Consider the following 17,021-nt stretch of genomic DNA (forward strand, 5'->3'; position numbering starts at 1 on the left):
TCTATAGGACAGCATGCAGGGGTGAAGTGCTTTTAAGCTTTTCTCAACCATAGGCAACACGTACTCTATCACATATTATTATAGGCAACAGGAGCTCATGACACAGACCCAACCACCCCATCTCCATGACTTCCTTCCTGTTCTCCTGAGATGTTTGTGTGTAAATATGTACAGCTCAAAGACACAGAGTGAAAAGTTTTTTTTTGTTTTTTTTACTTCCTAAGAGGGTGTCCTTCTCTCCTGTCCTCCTGCTGTGTGCTGTTAGACCCCTGCACACCCTCTCTGTGTGTTCTCTGTCCAGTAGACCTTCCTGTCTCTCCTCTTCTTCACTCTCCACCTGTGTGGCTGGATGAACTGTGCAGCTTTCCTTTTCATTCACAACCGAATGTAACAGTGTTTTACTCTTTTCACTTAGTTTTCTGCAGGAAAAACAACAAACACCACCAGTTCAAACTGCTGAAGTAACAAAGTTAAGAATGTTATTATATTCACTAGGAATGTTTTGTGACAGGACACGAGTGTCCGCTTAACAAAGTTGTATATTTGAATGAATCTTTTGTGCCCCTGCAGACATGAGGAAGAAGGGTCTGGCATAGTTTTAGATCATTTTCAAAGTGTTCATTCATGCAGAGGTGGTTGTTTTAGAATTGAAAGATGTAGTGTTATGCAATGCTTCTTTTCGCTTTGCTGATTGTGTGGCTATACAAGATCAAACACCACATATTATTACAAAAGGAAGTTTGTGTCAAGTATTGATCATGATAAACTGGAAATCAGCGCGATTTTTTTTAAATGGACTTTTGTTACATGATATTGCTTTGTAAATTATGAAAATGTTGTTTGAGCGTGCTGTTTGAGCGTGACAGCATGACTGGCCTCTAGTGTGCTGTTCGTAAATCTGTAACAGGAAATTAGCATGTCACTGGAAGTCCTTTTCTTTGGTGGATGTTTTTAAATGCCACCCTTACAACAGCATTGTGAAACTAAAGTGATCCCCATCGGCTTGTCTTAAGGAGAGAAAACTGTCTTTTGAGTTGACTGAGGAGTCAGGTTTTCACATCCTCAAAGCTCAACTCACACACAGAGGTCAGAGGTCAGTCTGTGTTGTGTACCTCACATGTACAAGGTAACTCATCCTAGATCTCTGTACAGAGTTACTGGACCAAGTCCTGACCCGTCCCGGTGTACATACTCTATGTCCTTAGGCTTTGTGTGTGTTAATGGCTTTTATGCTTTTAGTTCAATGTGGGCACTGTTTCTTTTCTACTGTATGCACCATGACTGGATAGAAACATAGATCCTCCCAGTACTGGATTCATATTTTTCTTGTATATGACCATTTTAATTTTTAACTCTTAAGTACCTTTTAATGTTCACTATTTTTTCCTCAGTATTATGTACAGCAGTTATTCAGACAGTAATTAAGTGCATTATCGTGATTGTGTATTGATGGGTTGAACGGAGATCTATTGTTATGTTGAGTTTTTAAGTACATTGGACTGGGGCAGTTCCAAGGCGTGGTTACTCTGGCATGTGCAGATCTGGACTGCTTTGGTAAAGGATGGTCTGCTCTGGCTGCATGCAGAGGAACACTACAGATCCTTTCTCTGTATTACCAGAGCTCTGTTCTTCACCCTTGTATTAAATATGATAGAAGGCTAATGTTTAGTACCTGATGTTTTCCTTTGAAGTTTCCAGGTTCTGAAGGGAAATAAACACATCGGTTAACATGTCAAGCAATATTTAGAAAATCCTACTGTGCTACCACAAATTACGACTCTTCTGAGTGTCATACTGTCCTGTGCTGTATTTTGAAGATGTTGCATGATTGTGGCAGGGTTGGGAGGAGGGCTGGGGTGGTGCCACTCCCACCGGAGGATGTGGTGCCTGCAGCCCTGCCGGATCATCGTGTCCCCCTCCCCTCCCCCCCACGTGTCTAAACCCACAGAAACAGAACTGCACTGACATCCTGAACCACAACACAAGGATGACGCTCAGACACAGACCTGAATGTATCAGAACCATGGAGCACGCCGGCCTTCAGCCTGACCTCCACCTCTCAGCTCTCCAACAGACACTGCTGGCGTGTACTGCGACCGTTTCCCCACACCTGGATGTACCTGAACTAAATCAACCTATTTTTTGCCGTCTTTTGTTCTTTGGTTGTTGTTGTTGTGATGCTGTACATAGACTGACGATGCAAAAATCAATGCCCATATTTTTTTCTCTTACAATATCATTCAGTATTGTAATATATTTAATATAAAATAAAACTTTCATCAATATGGCTGTTTGTTGACGTTTCTGATTCCATCTTTAATGCAAGTTATATTAGACAAATACACAATATGAAATCTTACCATACAGTCAACTTTTTCTTGGACCTCTTACTTTAAAGTTCATTAGTTTGAGTTCATTCAAGTCGTTGTCTTCGTGGTGTATTCCTAGGTTGAATATATCATGTTTGATGATATTTTTTCGTACAGCTTGTAGGCTCTGCCTACAGGGGATCAGTCATGACGTGTCCAGGGGTCAGACTCTGGGACCTGACGTGTCCAGGTGTCAGACTCTGGGACCTGACGTGTCCAGGTGTCAGACTCTGGGACCTGACGTGTCCAGGGGTCAGACTCTGGGACCTGACGTGTCCAGGTGTCAGACTCTGGGACCTGACGTGTCCAGGGGTCAGACTCTGGGACCTGACGTGTCCAGGGGTCAGACTCTGGGACCTGGACACGTCCAGGGGTCAGACTCTGGGACCTGACGTGTCCAGGTGTCAGACTCTGGGACCTGACGTGTCCAGGGGTCAGACTCTGGGACCTGACGTGTCCAGGTGTCAGACTCTGGGACCTGACGTGTCCAGGTGTCAGACTCTGGGACCTGACGTGTCCAGGGGTCAGACTCTGGGACCTGGACACGTCCAGGGGTCAGACTCTGGGACCTGACGTGTCCAGGTGTCAGACTCTGGGACCTGACGTGTCCAGGGGTCAGACTCTGGGACCTGACGTGTCCAGGTGTCAGACTCTGGGACCTGACGTGTCCAGGCTCAGACTCTGGGACCTGACGTGTCCAGGGGTCAGACTCTGGGACCTGACGTGTCCAGGTGTCAGACTCTGGGACCTGACGTGTCCAGGTGTCAGACTCTGGGACCTGACGTGTCCAGGTGTCAGACTCTGGGACCTGACGTGTCCAGGGGTCAGACTCTGGGACCTGACGTGTCCAGGTGTCAGACTCTGGGACCTGACGTGTCCAGGTGTCAGACTCTGGGACCTGACGTGTCCAGGTGTCAGACTCTGGGACCTGACGTGTCCAGGGGTCAGACTCTGGGACCTGACGTGTCCAGGTGTCAGACTCTGGGACCTGACGTGTCCAGGTGTCAGACTCTGGGACCTGACGTGTCCAGGGGTCAGACTCTGGGACCTGACGTGTCCAGGGATCAGACTCTGGGACCTCCTTATAAAGATGTCCCATGAGGTCCAGTCTAGAATACACGTCCAGATAACAGAGAAACTGTCCACACCCCAGCATGCTCAGACAGAGGGGGGGGAGCCCCAGGAGGTCGCGTCCTGGGCTGTGACCGCCCCTCTCAGGGCCTGTAGCCTATCACGGTGCAGAGGGTCTGCCCCCCCGGCCGCATCCTCGTCCAGTGACTGTCGCATGCAGGTTCTGAGGCGCTGGATGCCCAGTCCGGTGGCAGCAGAGATGGGAACCACGTCTCTGAAGAGAATGTTCTTCCTGGGAACCATGTCTTCAGGCAGCAAGTGGAAGAACTCTGCAGTGTGGAGGAACACAGAACAAAACACTGTGAAACTATGTTCTGGAATAGACAGAGCCAGAACACAGCGAGTGGAGGGAGGGTGGGGGGAGGGTGGAGGGAGGGTGAAGCTGGTGTTGAGGAGGTTACCATCCGGGTTGTTCAGTTGCTCCAGCAGCTCAGCCAGCCTGTCCTCTGCATCAGGCAGGTCCATCTTGTTCACCACCAACACAGCACGCTTGGAGAGGATCTCCTCTTTGTACAACTCCAGCTCCTGACGAGAGACAGAGAGAATCAGTGGAGGATTACAACTATTTGAAGATAGGGTGGAGAGAGTTTCCTGAGGGGATGAGAGATGAGAGAAAGCAATTCACATATGGAAAGAATTGAGATCATAGAACAGAGTGGGCAAGAGAGTGGGACAGATAAAAGAGGGATGAATTCAGATAGCTCAGGGCTCTCTCTCTCTCTCTCTCTCTCTCTCACGTCAGCAGGAGTGGGAGGTTATCGTTCTCTTCTTCTCTCACCTTGGTTAAAAGCTGCACAGCTTCAAAGGCCGACCTGAACGCTGTGTTGCTTGCAAGCTGGAAACCGCAAACATCCACCTACGACAGGGACATGACGAGAGTGTGGACAGGATTTAGCTGCGTCACAGTGTAACATGGAGATGGTGAAAAACTCTGGATTAAGTTTACAATAGAAAACGACAACTCATGATCATCCTAAACTGTATGTGAATGTTAAGGAGGAAGGTTAGGAGGTCTTCATGCTCTGTTTAGACTTGCTACCATGTCACCTGCTTGTGTTTAAAGCCTCCAGTCTCTAAACAAGAGTTGCGAAGAGGTCTCACATATCAGGGTTGTCTTGGGTTCAGACTAGCATTGTGTGATGCTCTTACCACAAACAGCAGTTGCTTGGTCCTCTCCACATGTTTGAGGAACTTGTGACCCATTCCTTTGTTCATGTGCGCTCCCTCAATCAACCCTGGAAGGTCTGCTACAGAGATCTACAGCAATCAGAGAAGAACGAATGGAAACCTGGTATCACCTGGTAATAACGCAGTCAGAATACAGAAGAGGATGTCCTCTTTAATGTCTCTTACCTGTTTAAAGTCTTCATACATGACTTGGCCAATCTCTGGCCTTAGAGTGGTGACTGCACAATAACAAGACAAAAGTAGAGTTTTAGAACTCAGTAGATGACAAGTGATAAACTGAAAGAACATAGGAAACTGTGTGTGTGTGTTTGAACTCACAGGCATAGCTGGCGATCTGGGGTTTTGCATGAGACAAGGCTTTCAGTAGAGAAGACTTTCCTGCATTGGGGAACCTGATGAAGAAGAAAGATGAGGTAATATGAGATGATCTCATGGCTGTCTACTGTCATGCAAAATCAGGTCAAGTACGCCAGTCTTCCTCCCTCACCCCACAAGGCCCAGGTCTGCGATAAGTTTGAGGTCCAGCCGGATATGTTTGGACTGGCCCTGACTGGGCTGGAACCCGGAGTGGAAGGACCCCCCCTGCCCCCCTCGGGCCACCAGCACACTGTCTCCTTCCACATTCAGCTCACCTACAGTAAGAAGACAAACGTGTTATGTGTCATAGCATCGCAGACGTCAACCATCTTTGGCCAGCAACTAATCACATCGGTTTCTGACTCACCAAGAACTTTGCCATTGTCAGTAGTGACGGTAACACCAGTGGGCGCCAGTATCTGCTGGTCCGGCCCTTTCTCGCCTTTCAGCGCCCGGACGCTGTTAACACACACAGTGTGAGACGAACTGGGTCCACGAGATAAAGGGCAAAACCCTGGCATGTCAGTCTGACGTACCTACTGTTCATTCCTACTCCAGCGACGAAGCGTTTCAGTGGATACTTAGCCTTGATCTTCTTTAGAGTAATTTCTTTTTTTGCCACCACCAAAACATCTCCGCCTTTCCCTCCCTGCCCTCCGAGCCGGGGTAGTCCCATCCCTCCGCTGCCTCCTCGGACATACAGACGCAGGTTGTCCACGAAGTTTCCATACTGCAGAGAGTTGGAAGGGGGAAAGGAAGATGGCAGCTATTTGTATTATTACATATAACAGAACAAATAGCCAATATAGAAACGTAATTGTTTACACAGATGTACACCTATATCTACATTATCTACTAGCTAGTCCGATTTCTTGCCGTCTGAAAAACTAAACATTTGACTTTGTTTTCATATTATCGTCTCCCTTTAACTAGATGACTTATTTTCTGTGACAAAAGGACATAAAAGCAGGAAGGTGTTAATAGGTGATGGTGGGACAGCTAGTTTAAGTATAACTAACTAACTAGCTACCTAGCTAGCTAGCTAGCTTGAATACCCACGTTGTAGTTCTTAATTACCGTTAGCACATACTGATTTTGGATAGTTAAAGCTAGCTCACTACTAACCTTCCGGAAACAAGTCCTACTCATCCAGACCATTTTGAATATTGCTCATACGATCACTTTCATCACAGACAGCAAACTGGCTAGCAAGTTAAAGAACGAAGGTCAATGAGCGACAACAACACAGTCCGCTAGAAATCGTTGGCTAGCTAGCAGAAGCATGGCCTACTGTCACACGCTTGGGTGGGCGGGACAAAAATTATCGCTGACCACTGATTGGATTTGTTAAAAGTCGATCAAAACGTAAGCAAAGGTTAAATAGTCAGTGGGCTACTATTATTAAAGCCTACTATTTGGTCAACTTTTCTGTGAAACAAACACAAATGGGATGAAATGTAATTATTAATAAATATTAACAAATATAACGAGATACACGTATATAGGCCTATTACAAATTATTATAAAAGTATAGCCTATAAACATTCTTTTTTATTTTACAATGTGATAGACTCTAAATAGCCTAGCCTAATGTAGGCTAAAAATATAACGTCAAACGCTTTCGTATTTTTTTTCGTGCATTGTAATATTTTCTTTTGAGTCGACTATCCTTTTAAACAGTATTCGCATACATCACTGATTGATTGGTTCATCCATTTCTCCACTCATGTTAGATCAGGCAGTTGGCCTGTGTGTTTCCTTGAGCTGCGTGCGATCTGACAGCTTGTCACCTGCATGACGCGGGGCGATGTGGCTATAAAATAGTCAGTCAGCTCATATGTTCGAAAATCATAAGGCAGTTGTTGCATGCTGGGAGACAGCCAACTCATCGCCTTGTACTGTAAGTAGCGTAAACCTTATTGAGAAATAAGAAAAAACATAGCCTATTTCTTGTTGGAATTGTTTATAGGAAACAGACAATTTGACTGAGGGAAAAAAGGTTTATTTAGTAACTTTGTAAATACAGTAAAGATATATTGAAAAAAAATCACATTAATCGACACACGTGTTGGTCGCGGGATGCATGAGAAGATGTGTTAAACGCACATAACGAGATTCATTAATTGGCCTAAAACTGGAGCAAACATTTCTTAGAAACGCTGGAAAATGTAATTCGTCACATTAATAATGCATGTATGGTTAATTGGTTACACTTATTTTTTTCCCTCAGTTTAAGATGTATAAAGTTGGGCTATATTATATATACGTGAATGTACGTACGTGATGACTGGATTGTTTCTGTCACAGCGCTAGATGATGTTCATCGACCCGGGGCTGTGGAGGCATCTCCTGTGTGTCCTCCTCGCTCTCTGCGCTCCTCGCTCCGCCGCCATGCCCAACCTAATTATAGGCCCCGGCGGTATCGGTAGGTCTCCGGCGCACCTGGGAGAGATCGACCTGGGCTGCTGGGATTCTTCATCCCTTGCAGTGATCCAGACGAGGCGGCTGCGGGTGGCAGACAGCGTGACAGCTCTTTGGGACTTCATGACTTTTCTCCGCGCGTCGCAGCAGCAAAGGCACAACGACCTCTTCCTGGACCTCGCGCAACACTTCTGGGCCATGTACGTGGACTGCGTGCTATCCCGTGCGCACGGGCTGGGCAAGCGCTACACCACCCTGTCCGAATTTAGAATCACGGAATTCTCCCCAAATTACGCACGGAATTACGCATAGTGTGGGTGCGGATTACTGCGCACAGAATTCTGCACTTTAGCCCAGACACGCTGGTAGGGTTAGAATGGTCTATCAGTCCCATCAATTTGGAACTGAACAATTGGGCATTGCAAAAAAACTAAAAGCAAACATCGAATCATGCTAGATGACCCACCTGGACGATTGAGGGTAACTTGTCACTTTTGTTGTTTTACCAACATGTAAGACCAAAAAATTATAATACGATTTAAATATATGATTCAATGTTATACATATATCATATGTAGGGCCTATTAGAAAAGTCCCAGAGGCCACAATAAATTAACAATAAAAATCGGATAACATGAAAGTCGTTGCATTTACTTTTTATACCTGCTGATTGCATGATTGATATTGTGAGATGCCTTTGTGTGGTTATTTGGTAAATAACTGTCGCCTAAAGCTTTGAACCACACAACAATCTATTTCCCTTGGGAGGCACGTGCTTTTATGTCTACGAGAGACTAAATAAGTCCTGTAGTAATGAAATATATAAAATCATATTTATATTTTAATGTTTTTACGTTTACGTTTTTACAATGGTTATAGAAGATGGCATTCCCAAATGGCTAAAACAATTGGGCACTCTGATGGTTAAACGTACCAATATGCGCTAAATGTATTCCTAAATGTTGTAGCATTCTAGAAAGATAAAAAAAAAAAATAAAGTCAGTAAAGCTAGTTCATGCTACAGAAAGACTGAATGCCGTACCGGGCTGCTAACGGTTCGATGTTTCTACGAGCCATGAGAAGACGATTTGTCGAAATCGGATGAAACTGATCCAGGATGGAGCTTTGAACGAAAAGGTCTATGAATCTGGGCTCGCCCTCTTTGCCTGGCGATGCAGTGAGATGCGCATGTGATACACAAATCAAACACTGAACCCGGCTCCTGTCTCCTTCAGGAAAACATGGATGTGTCTTTAGGGCGTCAGAAATGGTTATGTCTCTGATGTGTTCATACCTAGCGGTCCACTTCTATTAAGGGAGGGAGAACGAGAGAGAGCTCTCCCCCTCTCTCTGTCTCGCTCTCTCTCCCGGGGGGGGCGGGGAGGAGAGAGAGAGAGAGAGACAGAGAGAGAGAGAGAGAGAGAGAGAGAGAGAGAGAGAGAGAGAGAGAGAGAGAGAGAGAGAGAGAGAGAGAGAGAGAGAGAGGAAGGCTGTTATCTCATGACTTTGGCTCGGTAGGTCCTCCCACCGGTGACTGCCTATTTATACCGTTAAAACTGCGGCCGTTGGCCGTAATAAGAGGAGCGATTGGGAGACTGACAGATAAATCACACCGAGGTAAGTTGCCTTGCGAGACATACGCTGCTTTCTACTGAAGAGGTGAATTCTTAAAGAATGGCCGTGAGTGTGTGTGACCTAAATTATAAAAGGGTGATGCCATAACTGCTCTTTGCATGCACGTGCTCTATGTGTCGGATCCATAGAGGTCGGATCATCTGAAACAGCGAGACAGAGCGATGATGATGAAAGTGCAGGTCCGGTAGTGGGCTATGTGTACACGGTCCAAAAACGCTATGCATGTCCCACTGAAATTGAATAGAGCAGGTTTACTATAAAATACAAAATCTCCGACAATGGTCGTGGAATCATTCACTGTATTTATACGGTATGATTATTATGAATTATAGTTACAAATATTTGCAACATGACAGGCGTGATATGGTTTAAACCCATCTTTGTCGTTGCTGTGGAAGACTGATAAAATCAGTTGAATGACAAAAGGGTAGAACAAAATGAATGTCAGTTGTAGCCTACAATAAATGTAGCCTACATTACTGTACTGTATAACTGAACAGAATAACGATTAATTTTAATAGAATAAAATAAGTTTGTGCCCTACATATAGCCTATAATTCCTTTATAGCCTGTACACATGTCACACCACCCTCACAGGAGCGCGTGCACAGACAGACCGTTTAAACAGGCAGAAAGTAGACATCCCGGCCAGACACAAGAGATTATTTACACAACAGAGTTGTGGTGTTTTTTAGGCTATATGGCATCCAATTTTCCTCCTTAACACTAATCTTCACTTTATCATCCGTCCTGCTCCTGTTGTGTACTTGACACATATTCAGCAGGGAAGTTAAACAATAAACTCTGTTCTTACATGTTTGGTTTAAGTGGTTCATTAAGACAGAAGACACCTGCCAGTAAGAGAGAGGGAACATGATCCACTGACTTGTTATAAACAGAACAGAATAATTGACCTACAATTCAAAAACGTATAAATTCACGCTGTCCTAAACTACAATTATATTATTAAACATAAATGGTTGAGTAAACACGATGAATAATTATATTATTAAATAAACATGGTTCAAATCAATTCCCTGTTTCAGGTGCAATAACAGGACAGTGCTGGGGCTAAGTGAGTTCCCCTGCTCAGCACCAACCCCCCCTCCTCCTTAACACAACACATGAAGAATCAAACAAGCAATAATGCCTTTGATTACTTTCTCTCTCTTCTCTCCTCATCCCTTTAGTCCTCCTCTTCCCCCGAGTATGAGTTAACCGTCTGAATGTGAGGGTGTTACTAAATGGGGCGGTGGTGCGAGGATGCTAGCTTGTGTCTGCCAGCTAGAGCCGTGGCTGGGTCCAAACAGGGTGTGCAATGTGTGGAATCTCAGTGTTTTCACTGAAAAGAGTAAACAGTCCAACGACCAGAAAACAACTCTGCCAGGGGCAGGTCATGGGGAGGGGGGGAGAGAGCAGGGGGAGGAGAGGGGTGTTTAGGGGGGGAGAGAGCAGGGGGAGGAGAGGGGTGTTCAGGGGGGAGAGCAGGGGGAGGAGAGGGGTGTTCAGGGGGGAGAGAGAATGGGGAGGAGAGGGGTGTTCAGGGGGGAGAGAGCAGGGGGAGGAGAGGGGTGTTCAGGGGGGAGAGCAGGGGGAGGAGAGGGGTGTTCAGGGGGGAGAGCAGGGGGAGGAGAGGGGTGTTCAGGGGGGAGAGAGCAGGGGGAGGAGAGGGGTGTTCAGGGGGGGAGAGCAGGGGGAGGAGAGGGGTGTTTAGGGGGGGAGAGAGCAGGGGGAGGAGAGGGGTGTTTAGGGGGGGAGAGAGAATGGGGAGGAGAGGGGTGTTTAGGGGGGAGAGAGAATGGGGAGGAGAGGGGTGTTCAGGGGGGAGAGAGAATGGGGAGGAGAGGGGTGTTCAGGGGGGAGAGCAGGGGGAGGAAAGGGGTGTTCAGGGGGGGAGAGCAGGGGGAGGAGAGGGGTGTTTAGGGGGGAGGAGAGGGGTGTTTAGGGGGGAGAGAGAATGGGGAGGAGAGGGGTGTTTAGGGGGGAGTTGTGGGGGGCGCAGAAGTTTGGATGATAATGGTTGTGGAGGAAGTAGGCGGTGTTTGTCATGTAGCTGCTGCAGGTGGAGGGGGGGTGTTTGGTTAGTAGCGTGGAGGCGGGCGGAGGGGTGGTGTTTGTCATGGAGCTACTGCAGGTGGAGGGGGGGTGTTTGGTTAGTAGCGTGGAGGCGGGCGGAGGGGTGGGGGAGGGTCTGGCCCGGGGCCTGTCGGCATGCCAGGGCCCGGGCCACTCCACCGGTGAAAAGGGCGGCAAAGACATAAACAGACCAGGCAGGATTAGGGCTCCCCGGAGGAGTGATCAGGGGGATTTGGCGCCCGGCGGGCACACAATAGCACTGTCACATAAAACACAAACACACACTCTACACATGCTCAATGGCATAGTTTCACAACAGACCTGAGCCTACATAAATCTGATTAGAACTCCCTTTTGTTAGGGAAGCGGTGTTAACAGAGGCTTGCCCCGCTGCAGGCCTTGCTGCAGGGCCTGGCCTGTGGAGGGGGGGGCGTGTTGTGATTGTGGCTGGGTGCATGCACGTGTGTGTAGAGAAAGGGAGAGTCATGAATGTGTGTGTGTGTGTGTTAGGGAGGGACAATAACAGGATGAATAGAGTTTTTTTTGTTCCCACTGTATGCCTTTGTGTGTCAGCTGATTGCAACAGACAGAGGATTCCGCTCAAATCAAACAACAACACCTATAGCAGGGCTGACACCACGGCTGACACCAGGGCTGACACCAGGGCTGACTGCAGGGCCCGTCTGGTTCAAACCCGTCCCGGCTAATAGGAGCATAATGCAGGGGGCACTGAGGCTAGGGCTCCATACCCTCTGAGCTGATAGGGTCGTTTTGCACTTTTAATAAATTTAAAGAGGATTTTCCCCCCTCCTTTTTCTATGTTTCTCTCCGTCTCTCTCTCTGTCACTCTGTCACTCTCTCTCTCTCTGTCTCTCTCTCTCTGTCTCTCTCTCTCTGTCTCTCTGTGTCTCTCTGTGTCTCTCTCTCTCTCTCTCTCTCTGTCAGTGCCGGCTCTGGCTCTGGCTGCAGCCATGCCTCTTCTGGAAGAGACGACCCTGCCCCAGGACCACCCTCCCACCCTGCCTGTGGTCATCATAGGTGAGCTGTCCCTCCTCCACCTTCATCGAGTCCCTGTCACACTTCTTGTGTGAACGTGTTCACTCTTCTGTCTTATATTACATTAAGATATCAGTGCTAACATATTTTTATTTGTCTTCCTATTAAGGCAATGGTCCTTCAGGTATTTGCTTGTCGTACCTGCTTAGCGGGTATAAGCCCTATCTGGACACAGGCACTGTACACCCTAACCCTGTACTGTACAGGAAACTACAGGAGACCAAGCACCTGCCCATCACTGAGCAGGTACAGATATACCAGTTTCTACACATTCACATGCATCTGCACACTGCCTAGTCACAACACGGGAGTCAGGTGGCTGAGCGGTGAGGGAGTCGGACTAGTAATCCGAAGGTTGCCAGTTCGATTCCCGGTCATGCCAACTGACGTTGTGTCCTTGGGCAAGGCACTTCACCCTACTTGCCTCGGGGGAATGTCCCTGTACTTACTGTAAGTCGCTCTGGATAAGAGCGTCTGCTAAATGAAAAAGTAAATGTAACACGCGGGTCAAACAGATAGTTCAGCGTGGCCTTTACCCCTGTAGGATCTGGAGTACCTGAGCGAGGGGCTGGAGGGCAGGTCAGGCAACCCAGTAGCAGTGCTCTTCGACACCCTGCTGCACCCCAACGCTGACTTTGGCTACGAGTTCCCTCCAGTGCTCCAGTGGAGGAAAGAGAAGCAGCAACACGTCCCTCACCTGGTCCTGGGCAGGGCCAGGCCAGGAGGGGCCTGGCACGTGGGTCCACCCCAGATACCTCGCCCAGCTTTCCCCAACTCCCTTTCTGTCTGTCTTTAACTCATTTTACTGTTCCCTTTGACCCTGTGTCCTTACCCTCCCTCTCTCTCTCCCTCTCTCTCCCTCTCTCTCTCTCTCTCTCTCCCTCTCTCTCCCTCTCTCTTCCTCTCCCTCTCTCTCTCTCTGCAGGCGATGGAGGGCTCCATGCTGACCATTAGTCTTGGTATCTGGATGGAGCTCCCTGGTATTAACTACCGAGACCTGATCAACGGCAAACGCAGGTATGGAGAGGGAGGGGCGGAGAGACAGAGGGACAAATAAAGAAATGGGAGAAATACTGTTTGGAACATTCACTGTCTGTACACAGTATGTCCTGCCTGGCCATATGACAGATCAGTCATCCTATTTTATCACCTCCCTCTCCCTCTCCCTCTCCCACTCCCTCTCCTCTCCCTGTCCTCTCCTCTTCCTCTCCTCTCCCTCTCCTCTCCTCTCCCTCGTCTCCCTCTCCTCTCCTTCTCCCTCTCCTCTCCTTCTCCCTCTCCTCTCCTCTCCTCTCCCTCTCCTCTCCTCTCCCTCTCCTCTCCTTCTCCTTCTCCCTCTCCTCTCCTCTTCCTCGTCTCCCTCTCCTCTCCTCTCCTCTCCCTCTCCTCTCCCTCTCGTCTCCCTCTCCTCTCCTTCTCCCTCCTCAACTCCTCTCTAGGAGTGTGACAAATGACAGAGCCACCCCAGAGGAGATCTTGTCCTACTACAGGAACTATGTGAAGCTGATGGGCCTGAAGAAGCACTTTGTTGACAATACCTACGTGACCTCCGTCCAGAAGCTGAGCCGGGGGCACGATGGGGAGGGGCTGGAGACTGGGCCTGGGGGGGGAGGGGTCGGGGGTGGAGGTGAAGGGGAGAAGGGGGGTTATGAGGGGAGGGGGGGAGAGAGTGTAGACAGTGGTGGAGGGAGTAGTCTTTGGGAGGTGAGGGGGTACCAGCAGGTGCAGGGGGACTCCCACGTCCCCTTCAGTCTGTTTGCGGAGAATGTTGTTCTGGCCACAGGCGCATCTGATTCACCAGCTCGGCTGGGCGTGGAAGGGGAGGAGCTACCGTTTGTATTCCACAGTATCTCTGACCTGGGATTGGCTGTGAGCCAGCAGAGGCTTGGGCCAGACTCTGACCCGGTCCTGATCGTGGGGGCGGGGCTGAGTGCGGCAGACGCCGTGCTGTGTGCCTGCGGCAGCAGCATTCCTGTGCTGCACGTCTTTCGCAAACATACAGACGACCAAGACCTCATCTTTAAACAGCTGCCCAAAACCCTGTACCCAGAATACCACAAAGTGTTTCACATGATGCGCTCCCAGACCCACACCACCCCCAGCACGACAGGCTCTGCTCAGGGACCCCAGCCTCCCAGCCTGGCGTCTTCAGTCTGCGCTAAGATGTGCTCCAAGCCCCAGCATGCCCCCACCAACATGGCCCCCTCTGGTGACTCCAGCATGTTCCCTGACTACACCAGTTTCCCAGAGCACTGTGTGGTCTCCTTCCAGCCTGACATGAAGTGCATCATTCAGGGGAACAACTCCCTCAAGGCCTTCAAGGTCTCCATGGTCCTGGCTCTGATCGGGACTCATCCCAACCTGTTTTTCTTGAAGGGCCAGGGCCAGTACCTGGGTTTGGATCCCACCAAGCCCATCTCCTGCAAGCAGAATCCCATCGACATCCAGCCCTACACTTATGAGTGCACCAAGGAGCCAGGACTGTTTGCCATGGGTCCCCTGGTGGGGGATAATTTTGTTCGTTTCTTGAAGGGCGGAGCCCTGGGCATCGCCTCCTGCTTGCTGAAGAGACAGAAGAAGAAAGACAAGCTGCTCGTGAACGGGGGAGGAGGAGGAGGAAGCTTCATCTAAGAAGAAAAAAGGCTCAAAATAATACTGGCTTTATCATGCTTCTCAGCATAACCAAGAAATAAGGTCACGTGGTGGCGCCAAAATGTTATTATTTTATTTATCTACTCATTGTGTATGCAGTGTTTAACTATTGAAACGGAGGCTTTCTTACTTTTTATGAGGAAACTGCAGAGAGGGAGGGGGGGGGGGGGGGGTCCTAACCTGCCCAGCTCACATGGTTTTCCTGAAACATGACGGCATGGCAGAGGTTTGAAACATGACGGCACGGCAGAGGTTTGAAACATGACGTCACGGCAGGTTTGTCCGTCTTCTGAGCTGCAGCGATGCTATATACTTTTCCATCACGCGGACCTTCATTTTCTTCCGTTTTTTTTATCCGTTCACAACGTGTCTTACAGTTAAATCCAGTACAATACATATGTTCTGGATACCTAATCATCTGCCTACTAGTGAAGAAGTGACCTTTTCTTCACTGCCTATCATACTGCTCATCTGATCCATTTTCAAGCTTTCAGGAGAAGGAAATACAGCCACAGGACTGTTCATCTCGTTAACCACTAGCTTCATCTTGGTTTGGTTTTCTATCAGTGCTAATTTAGGATCCCAGAAGCATCTTCCAGGTAATGGACTGAGACATTAACGACAACAAATCATACAAACAGCCAATTTTACCTGTAACAACAAGCTGTTGCATTGACAACCAACTGCATTTAGATGCTGCAGTTTAAGTGCCACTGACAATTGAAGAAAGCTTTTTATCGGATGCATCACGTGTGCTGTTAGGGGAGTTGGTGCCACAGAAGTAGAATTGCTAGCATGGACTTTCTAATATGTAGAACAGACAACGTTTCAATGTTTTGGTACGACTCAAAGGCTTCCTATGCAAGTGCTTTCACTCAGATACCCGAATGTATAACGGATCAGAACAACTCTTTGCTTACTTACTTGCTTGGAGTCAGCTGTCTTGGCATGAGATAACACATCCAGTGATGTGACAGAATTCTTGACTACATTAGCATGTTAGAACCTGTGATCATAACTGGTTATTAAGGACATATCTGTTAAACGCACATTTCCTGGTGGTGAAACACTGCAGGCAGTATCTATGCCAGTTGGTCAGTTTGTCATCCTCAGTGACATTTTTCGGACCGTGTCACAGCCACCATACACCTCAGAAGTCAGCGGTGGATTGTGCCAAATACGTGTTTATGAAAAGCTGTGAAGACTGAATGTAGTTTGTTCATTCATCCTTTCACCCGACTCGTCACCTTTGGGATGTGGTCGATGCAACGCCATGCCCGGGTGTGTCCCTGGACAGGCACCGCTACCTGGGTGCTACACCGCAGAGAATCCCCACACTCTGGATGTACATCTGATAAGACTACAGGTTTCAACAGCATGAAAGCAAAACGCGCGACTGGTTATCTGGTACAGCTTGTCATCCGGCCCCTTTAATAGGTTGTGTGGAATCGTCGGCCATATTGCTTCCTTCTATCCAACCCTGTCAAATTTGTGCTAGTGACCTACAGTTCAGTTAGTAGATCTGGAGAGGACTGCCTGAAGGAGAACTTGGCTGTCCTCTTGTTTCCCAGCTCCCAGGTAGAACCTGAACAAGGGGGATCTGGTAGAACCTGGAGGAGGGGGATCTGGTAGAACCTGGAGGAGGGGGATCTGGTAGAACCTGGAGGAGGGGGATCTGGTAGAACCTGGAGGAGGGGGCGATATGGTAGAACCTGGAGGAGGGGGATCTGGTAGAACCTGGAGGAGGGGGATCTGGTAGAACCTGGAGGAGGGGGCGATATGGTAGAACCTGGAGGAGGGGGATCTGGTAGAACCTGGAGGAGGGGGATCTGGTAGAACATGGAGGAGGGGGATCTGGTAGAACCTGGAGGGGGATCTTGTAGAACCTGGAGGAGGGGGATCTGGTAGAACCTGGAGGAGGGGGATCTGGTAGAACCTGGAGGAGGGGGATCTGGTAGAACCTGGAGGAGGGGGATCTGGTAGAACCTGGAGGGGGGGGATCTTGTAGAACCTGGAGGAGGGGGATCTGGTCGAACCTGGATGAGGGGGATCTGGTGATGGCTAACAGGGAACCGTTGCTCGGTGCATGAAGATATCAACTCCTTTTCTGTAATAAGTTTTTAATACATGTTTTGT

At 48.5% G+C, this 17,021-nt stretch overlaps 3 protein-coding genes across 3 annotated transcripts; 1 reads left to right on the plus strand and 2 right to left on the minus strand.

Moving 5' to 3' along the window:
• Positions 1–2,475: 2,475 nt before the first annotated feature.
• LOC136944818 (uncharacterized) lies at positions 2,476–3,530 on the minus strand. The gene is made up of 2 exons (XM_067238727.1): positions 2,727–3,530; positions 2,476–2,546 (listed from the first exon to the last, which is right to left on the minus strand). The coding sequence occupies exons 1-2, from the start codon at positions 3,523–3,525 to the stop codon at positions 2,533–2,535; spliced, it is 813 nt and encodes a 270-aa protein (XP_067094828.1). The 5' UTR covers positions 3,526–3,530; the 3' UTR covers positions 2,476–2,532.
• Positions 3,517–6,291, minus strand: gtpbp10 (GTP-binding protein 10 (putative)). Its single transcript, XM_067238726.1, has 10 exons — positions 6,171–6,291; positions 5,582–5,775; positions 5,413–5,504; positions 5,176–5,320; positions 5,007–5,080; positions 4,854–4,906; positions 4,650–4,757; positions 4,279–4,356; positions 3,902–4,025; positions 3,517–3,769 (listed from the first exon to the last, which is right to left on the minus strand). Exons 1-10 carry the CDS (start codon positions 6,201–6,203, stop codon positions 3,528–3,530), a joined length of 1,143 nt encoding a protein of 380 aa, XP_067094827.1. The 5' UTR covers positions 6,204–6,291; the 3' UTR covers positions 3,517–3,527.
• Positions 6,292–12,130: 5,839 nt separating this feature from the next.
• osgin2 (oxidative stress induced growth inhibitor family member 2) lies at positions 12,131–14,864 on the plus strand. The gene is made up of 5 exons (XM_067238660.1): positions 12,131–12,215; positions 12,343–12,479; positions 12,778–12,969; positions 13,159–13,250; positions 13,673–14,864. Exons 1-5 carry the CDS (start codon positions 12,149–12,151, stop codon positions 14,862–14,864), a joined length of 1,680 nt encoding a protein of 559 aa, XP_067094761.1. The 5' UTR covers positions 12,131–12,148.
• The last annotated feature ends 2,157 nt before the right edge of the window (positions 14,865–17,021 follow it).

The sequence above is a fragment of the Osmerus mordax genome, chromosome 6 (assembly GCF_038355195.1).
Source record: "Osmerus mordax isolate fOsmMor3 chromosome 6, fOsmMor3.pri, whole genome shotgun sequence".
In the NCBI taxonomy this organism is placed as follows: Eukaryota; Metazoa; Chordata; class Actinopteri; order Osmeriformes; family Osmeridae; genus Osmerus; species Osmerus mordax.

Excerpts from the sequence above, each read along its gene's own strand:
- osgin2 (XM_067238660.1), top strand. The coding sequence starts at position 12,149 with ATGCCTCTTCTGGAAGAGACGACCCTGCCCCAGGACCACCCTCCCACC. Across the intron at positions 12,216-12,342 it reads CCTGCCTGTGGTCATCATAG|GCAATGGTCCTTCAGGTATT; the intron begins GTGAGCTGTCCC and ends CTTCCTATTAAG. Across the intron at positions 12,480-12,777 it reads ACCTGCCCATCACTGAGCAG|GATCTGGAGTACCTGAGCGA; the intron begins GTACAGATATAC and ends TTACCCCTGTAG.
- LOC136944818 (XM_067238727.1), bottom strand. The coding sequence starts at position 3,525 with ATGCTGGGGTGTGGACAGTTTCTCTGTTATCTGGACGTGTATTCTAGA.
- gtpbp10 (XM_067238726.1), bottom strand. The coding sequence starts at position 6,203 with ATGGTCTGGATGAGTAGGACTTGTTTCCGGAAG. Across the intron at positions 5,776-6,170 it reads GTAGGACTTGTTTCCGGAAG|TATGGAAACTTCGTGGACAA; the intron begins GTTAGTAGTGAG and ends AACTCTCTGCAG. Across the intron at positions 4,357-4,649 it reads CCAAGCAACTGCTGTTTGTG|GTGGATGTTTGCGGTTTCCA; the intron begins GTAAGAGCATCA and ends TCCCTGTCGTAG.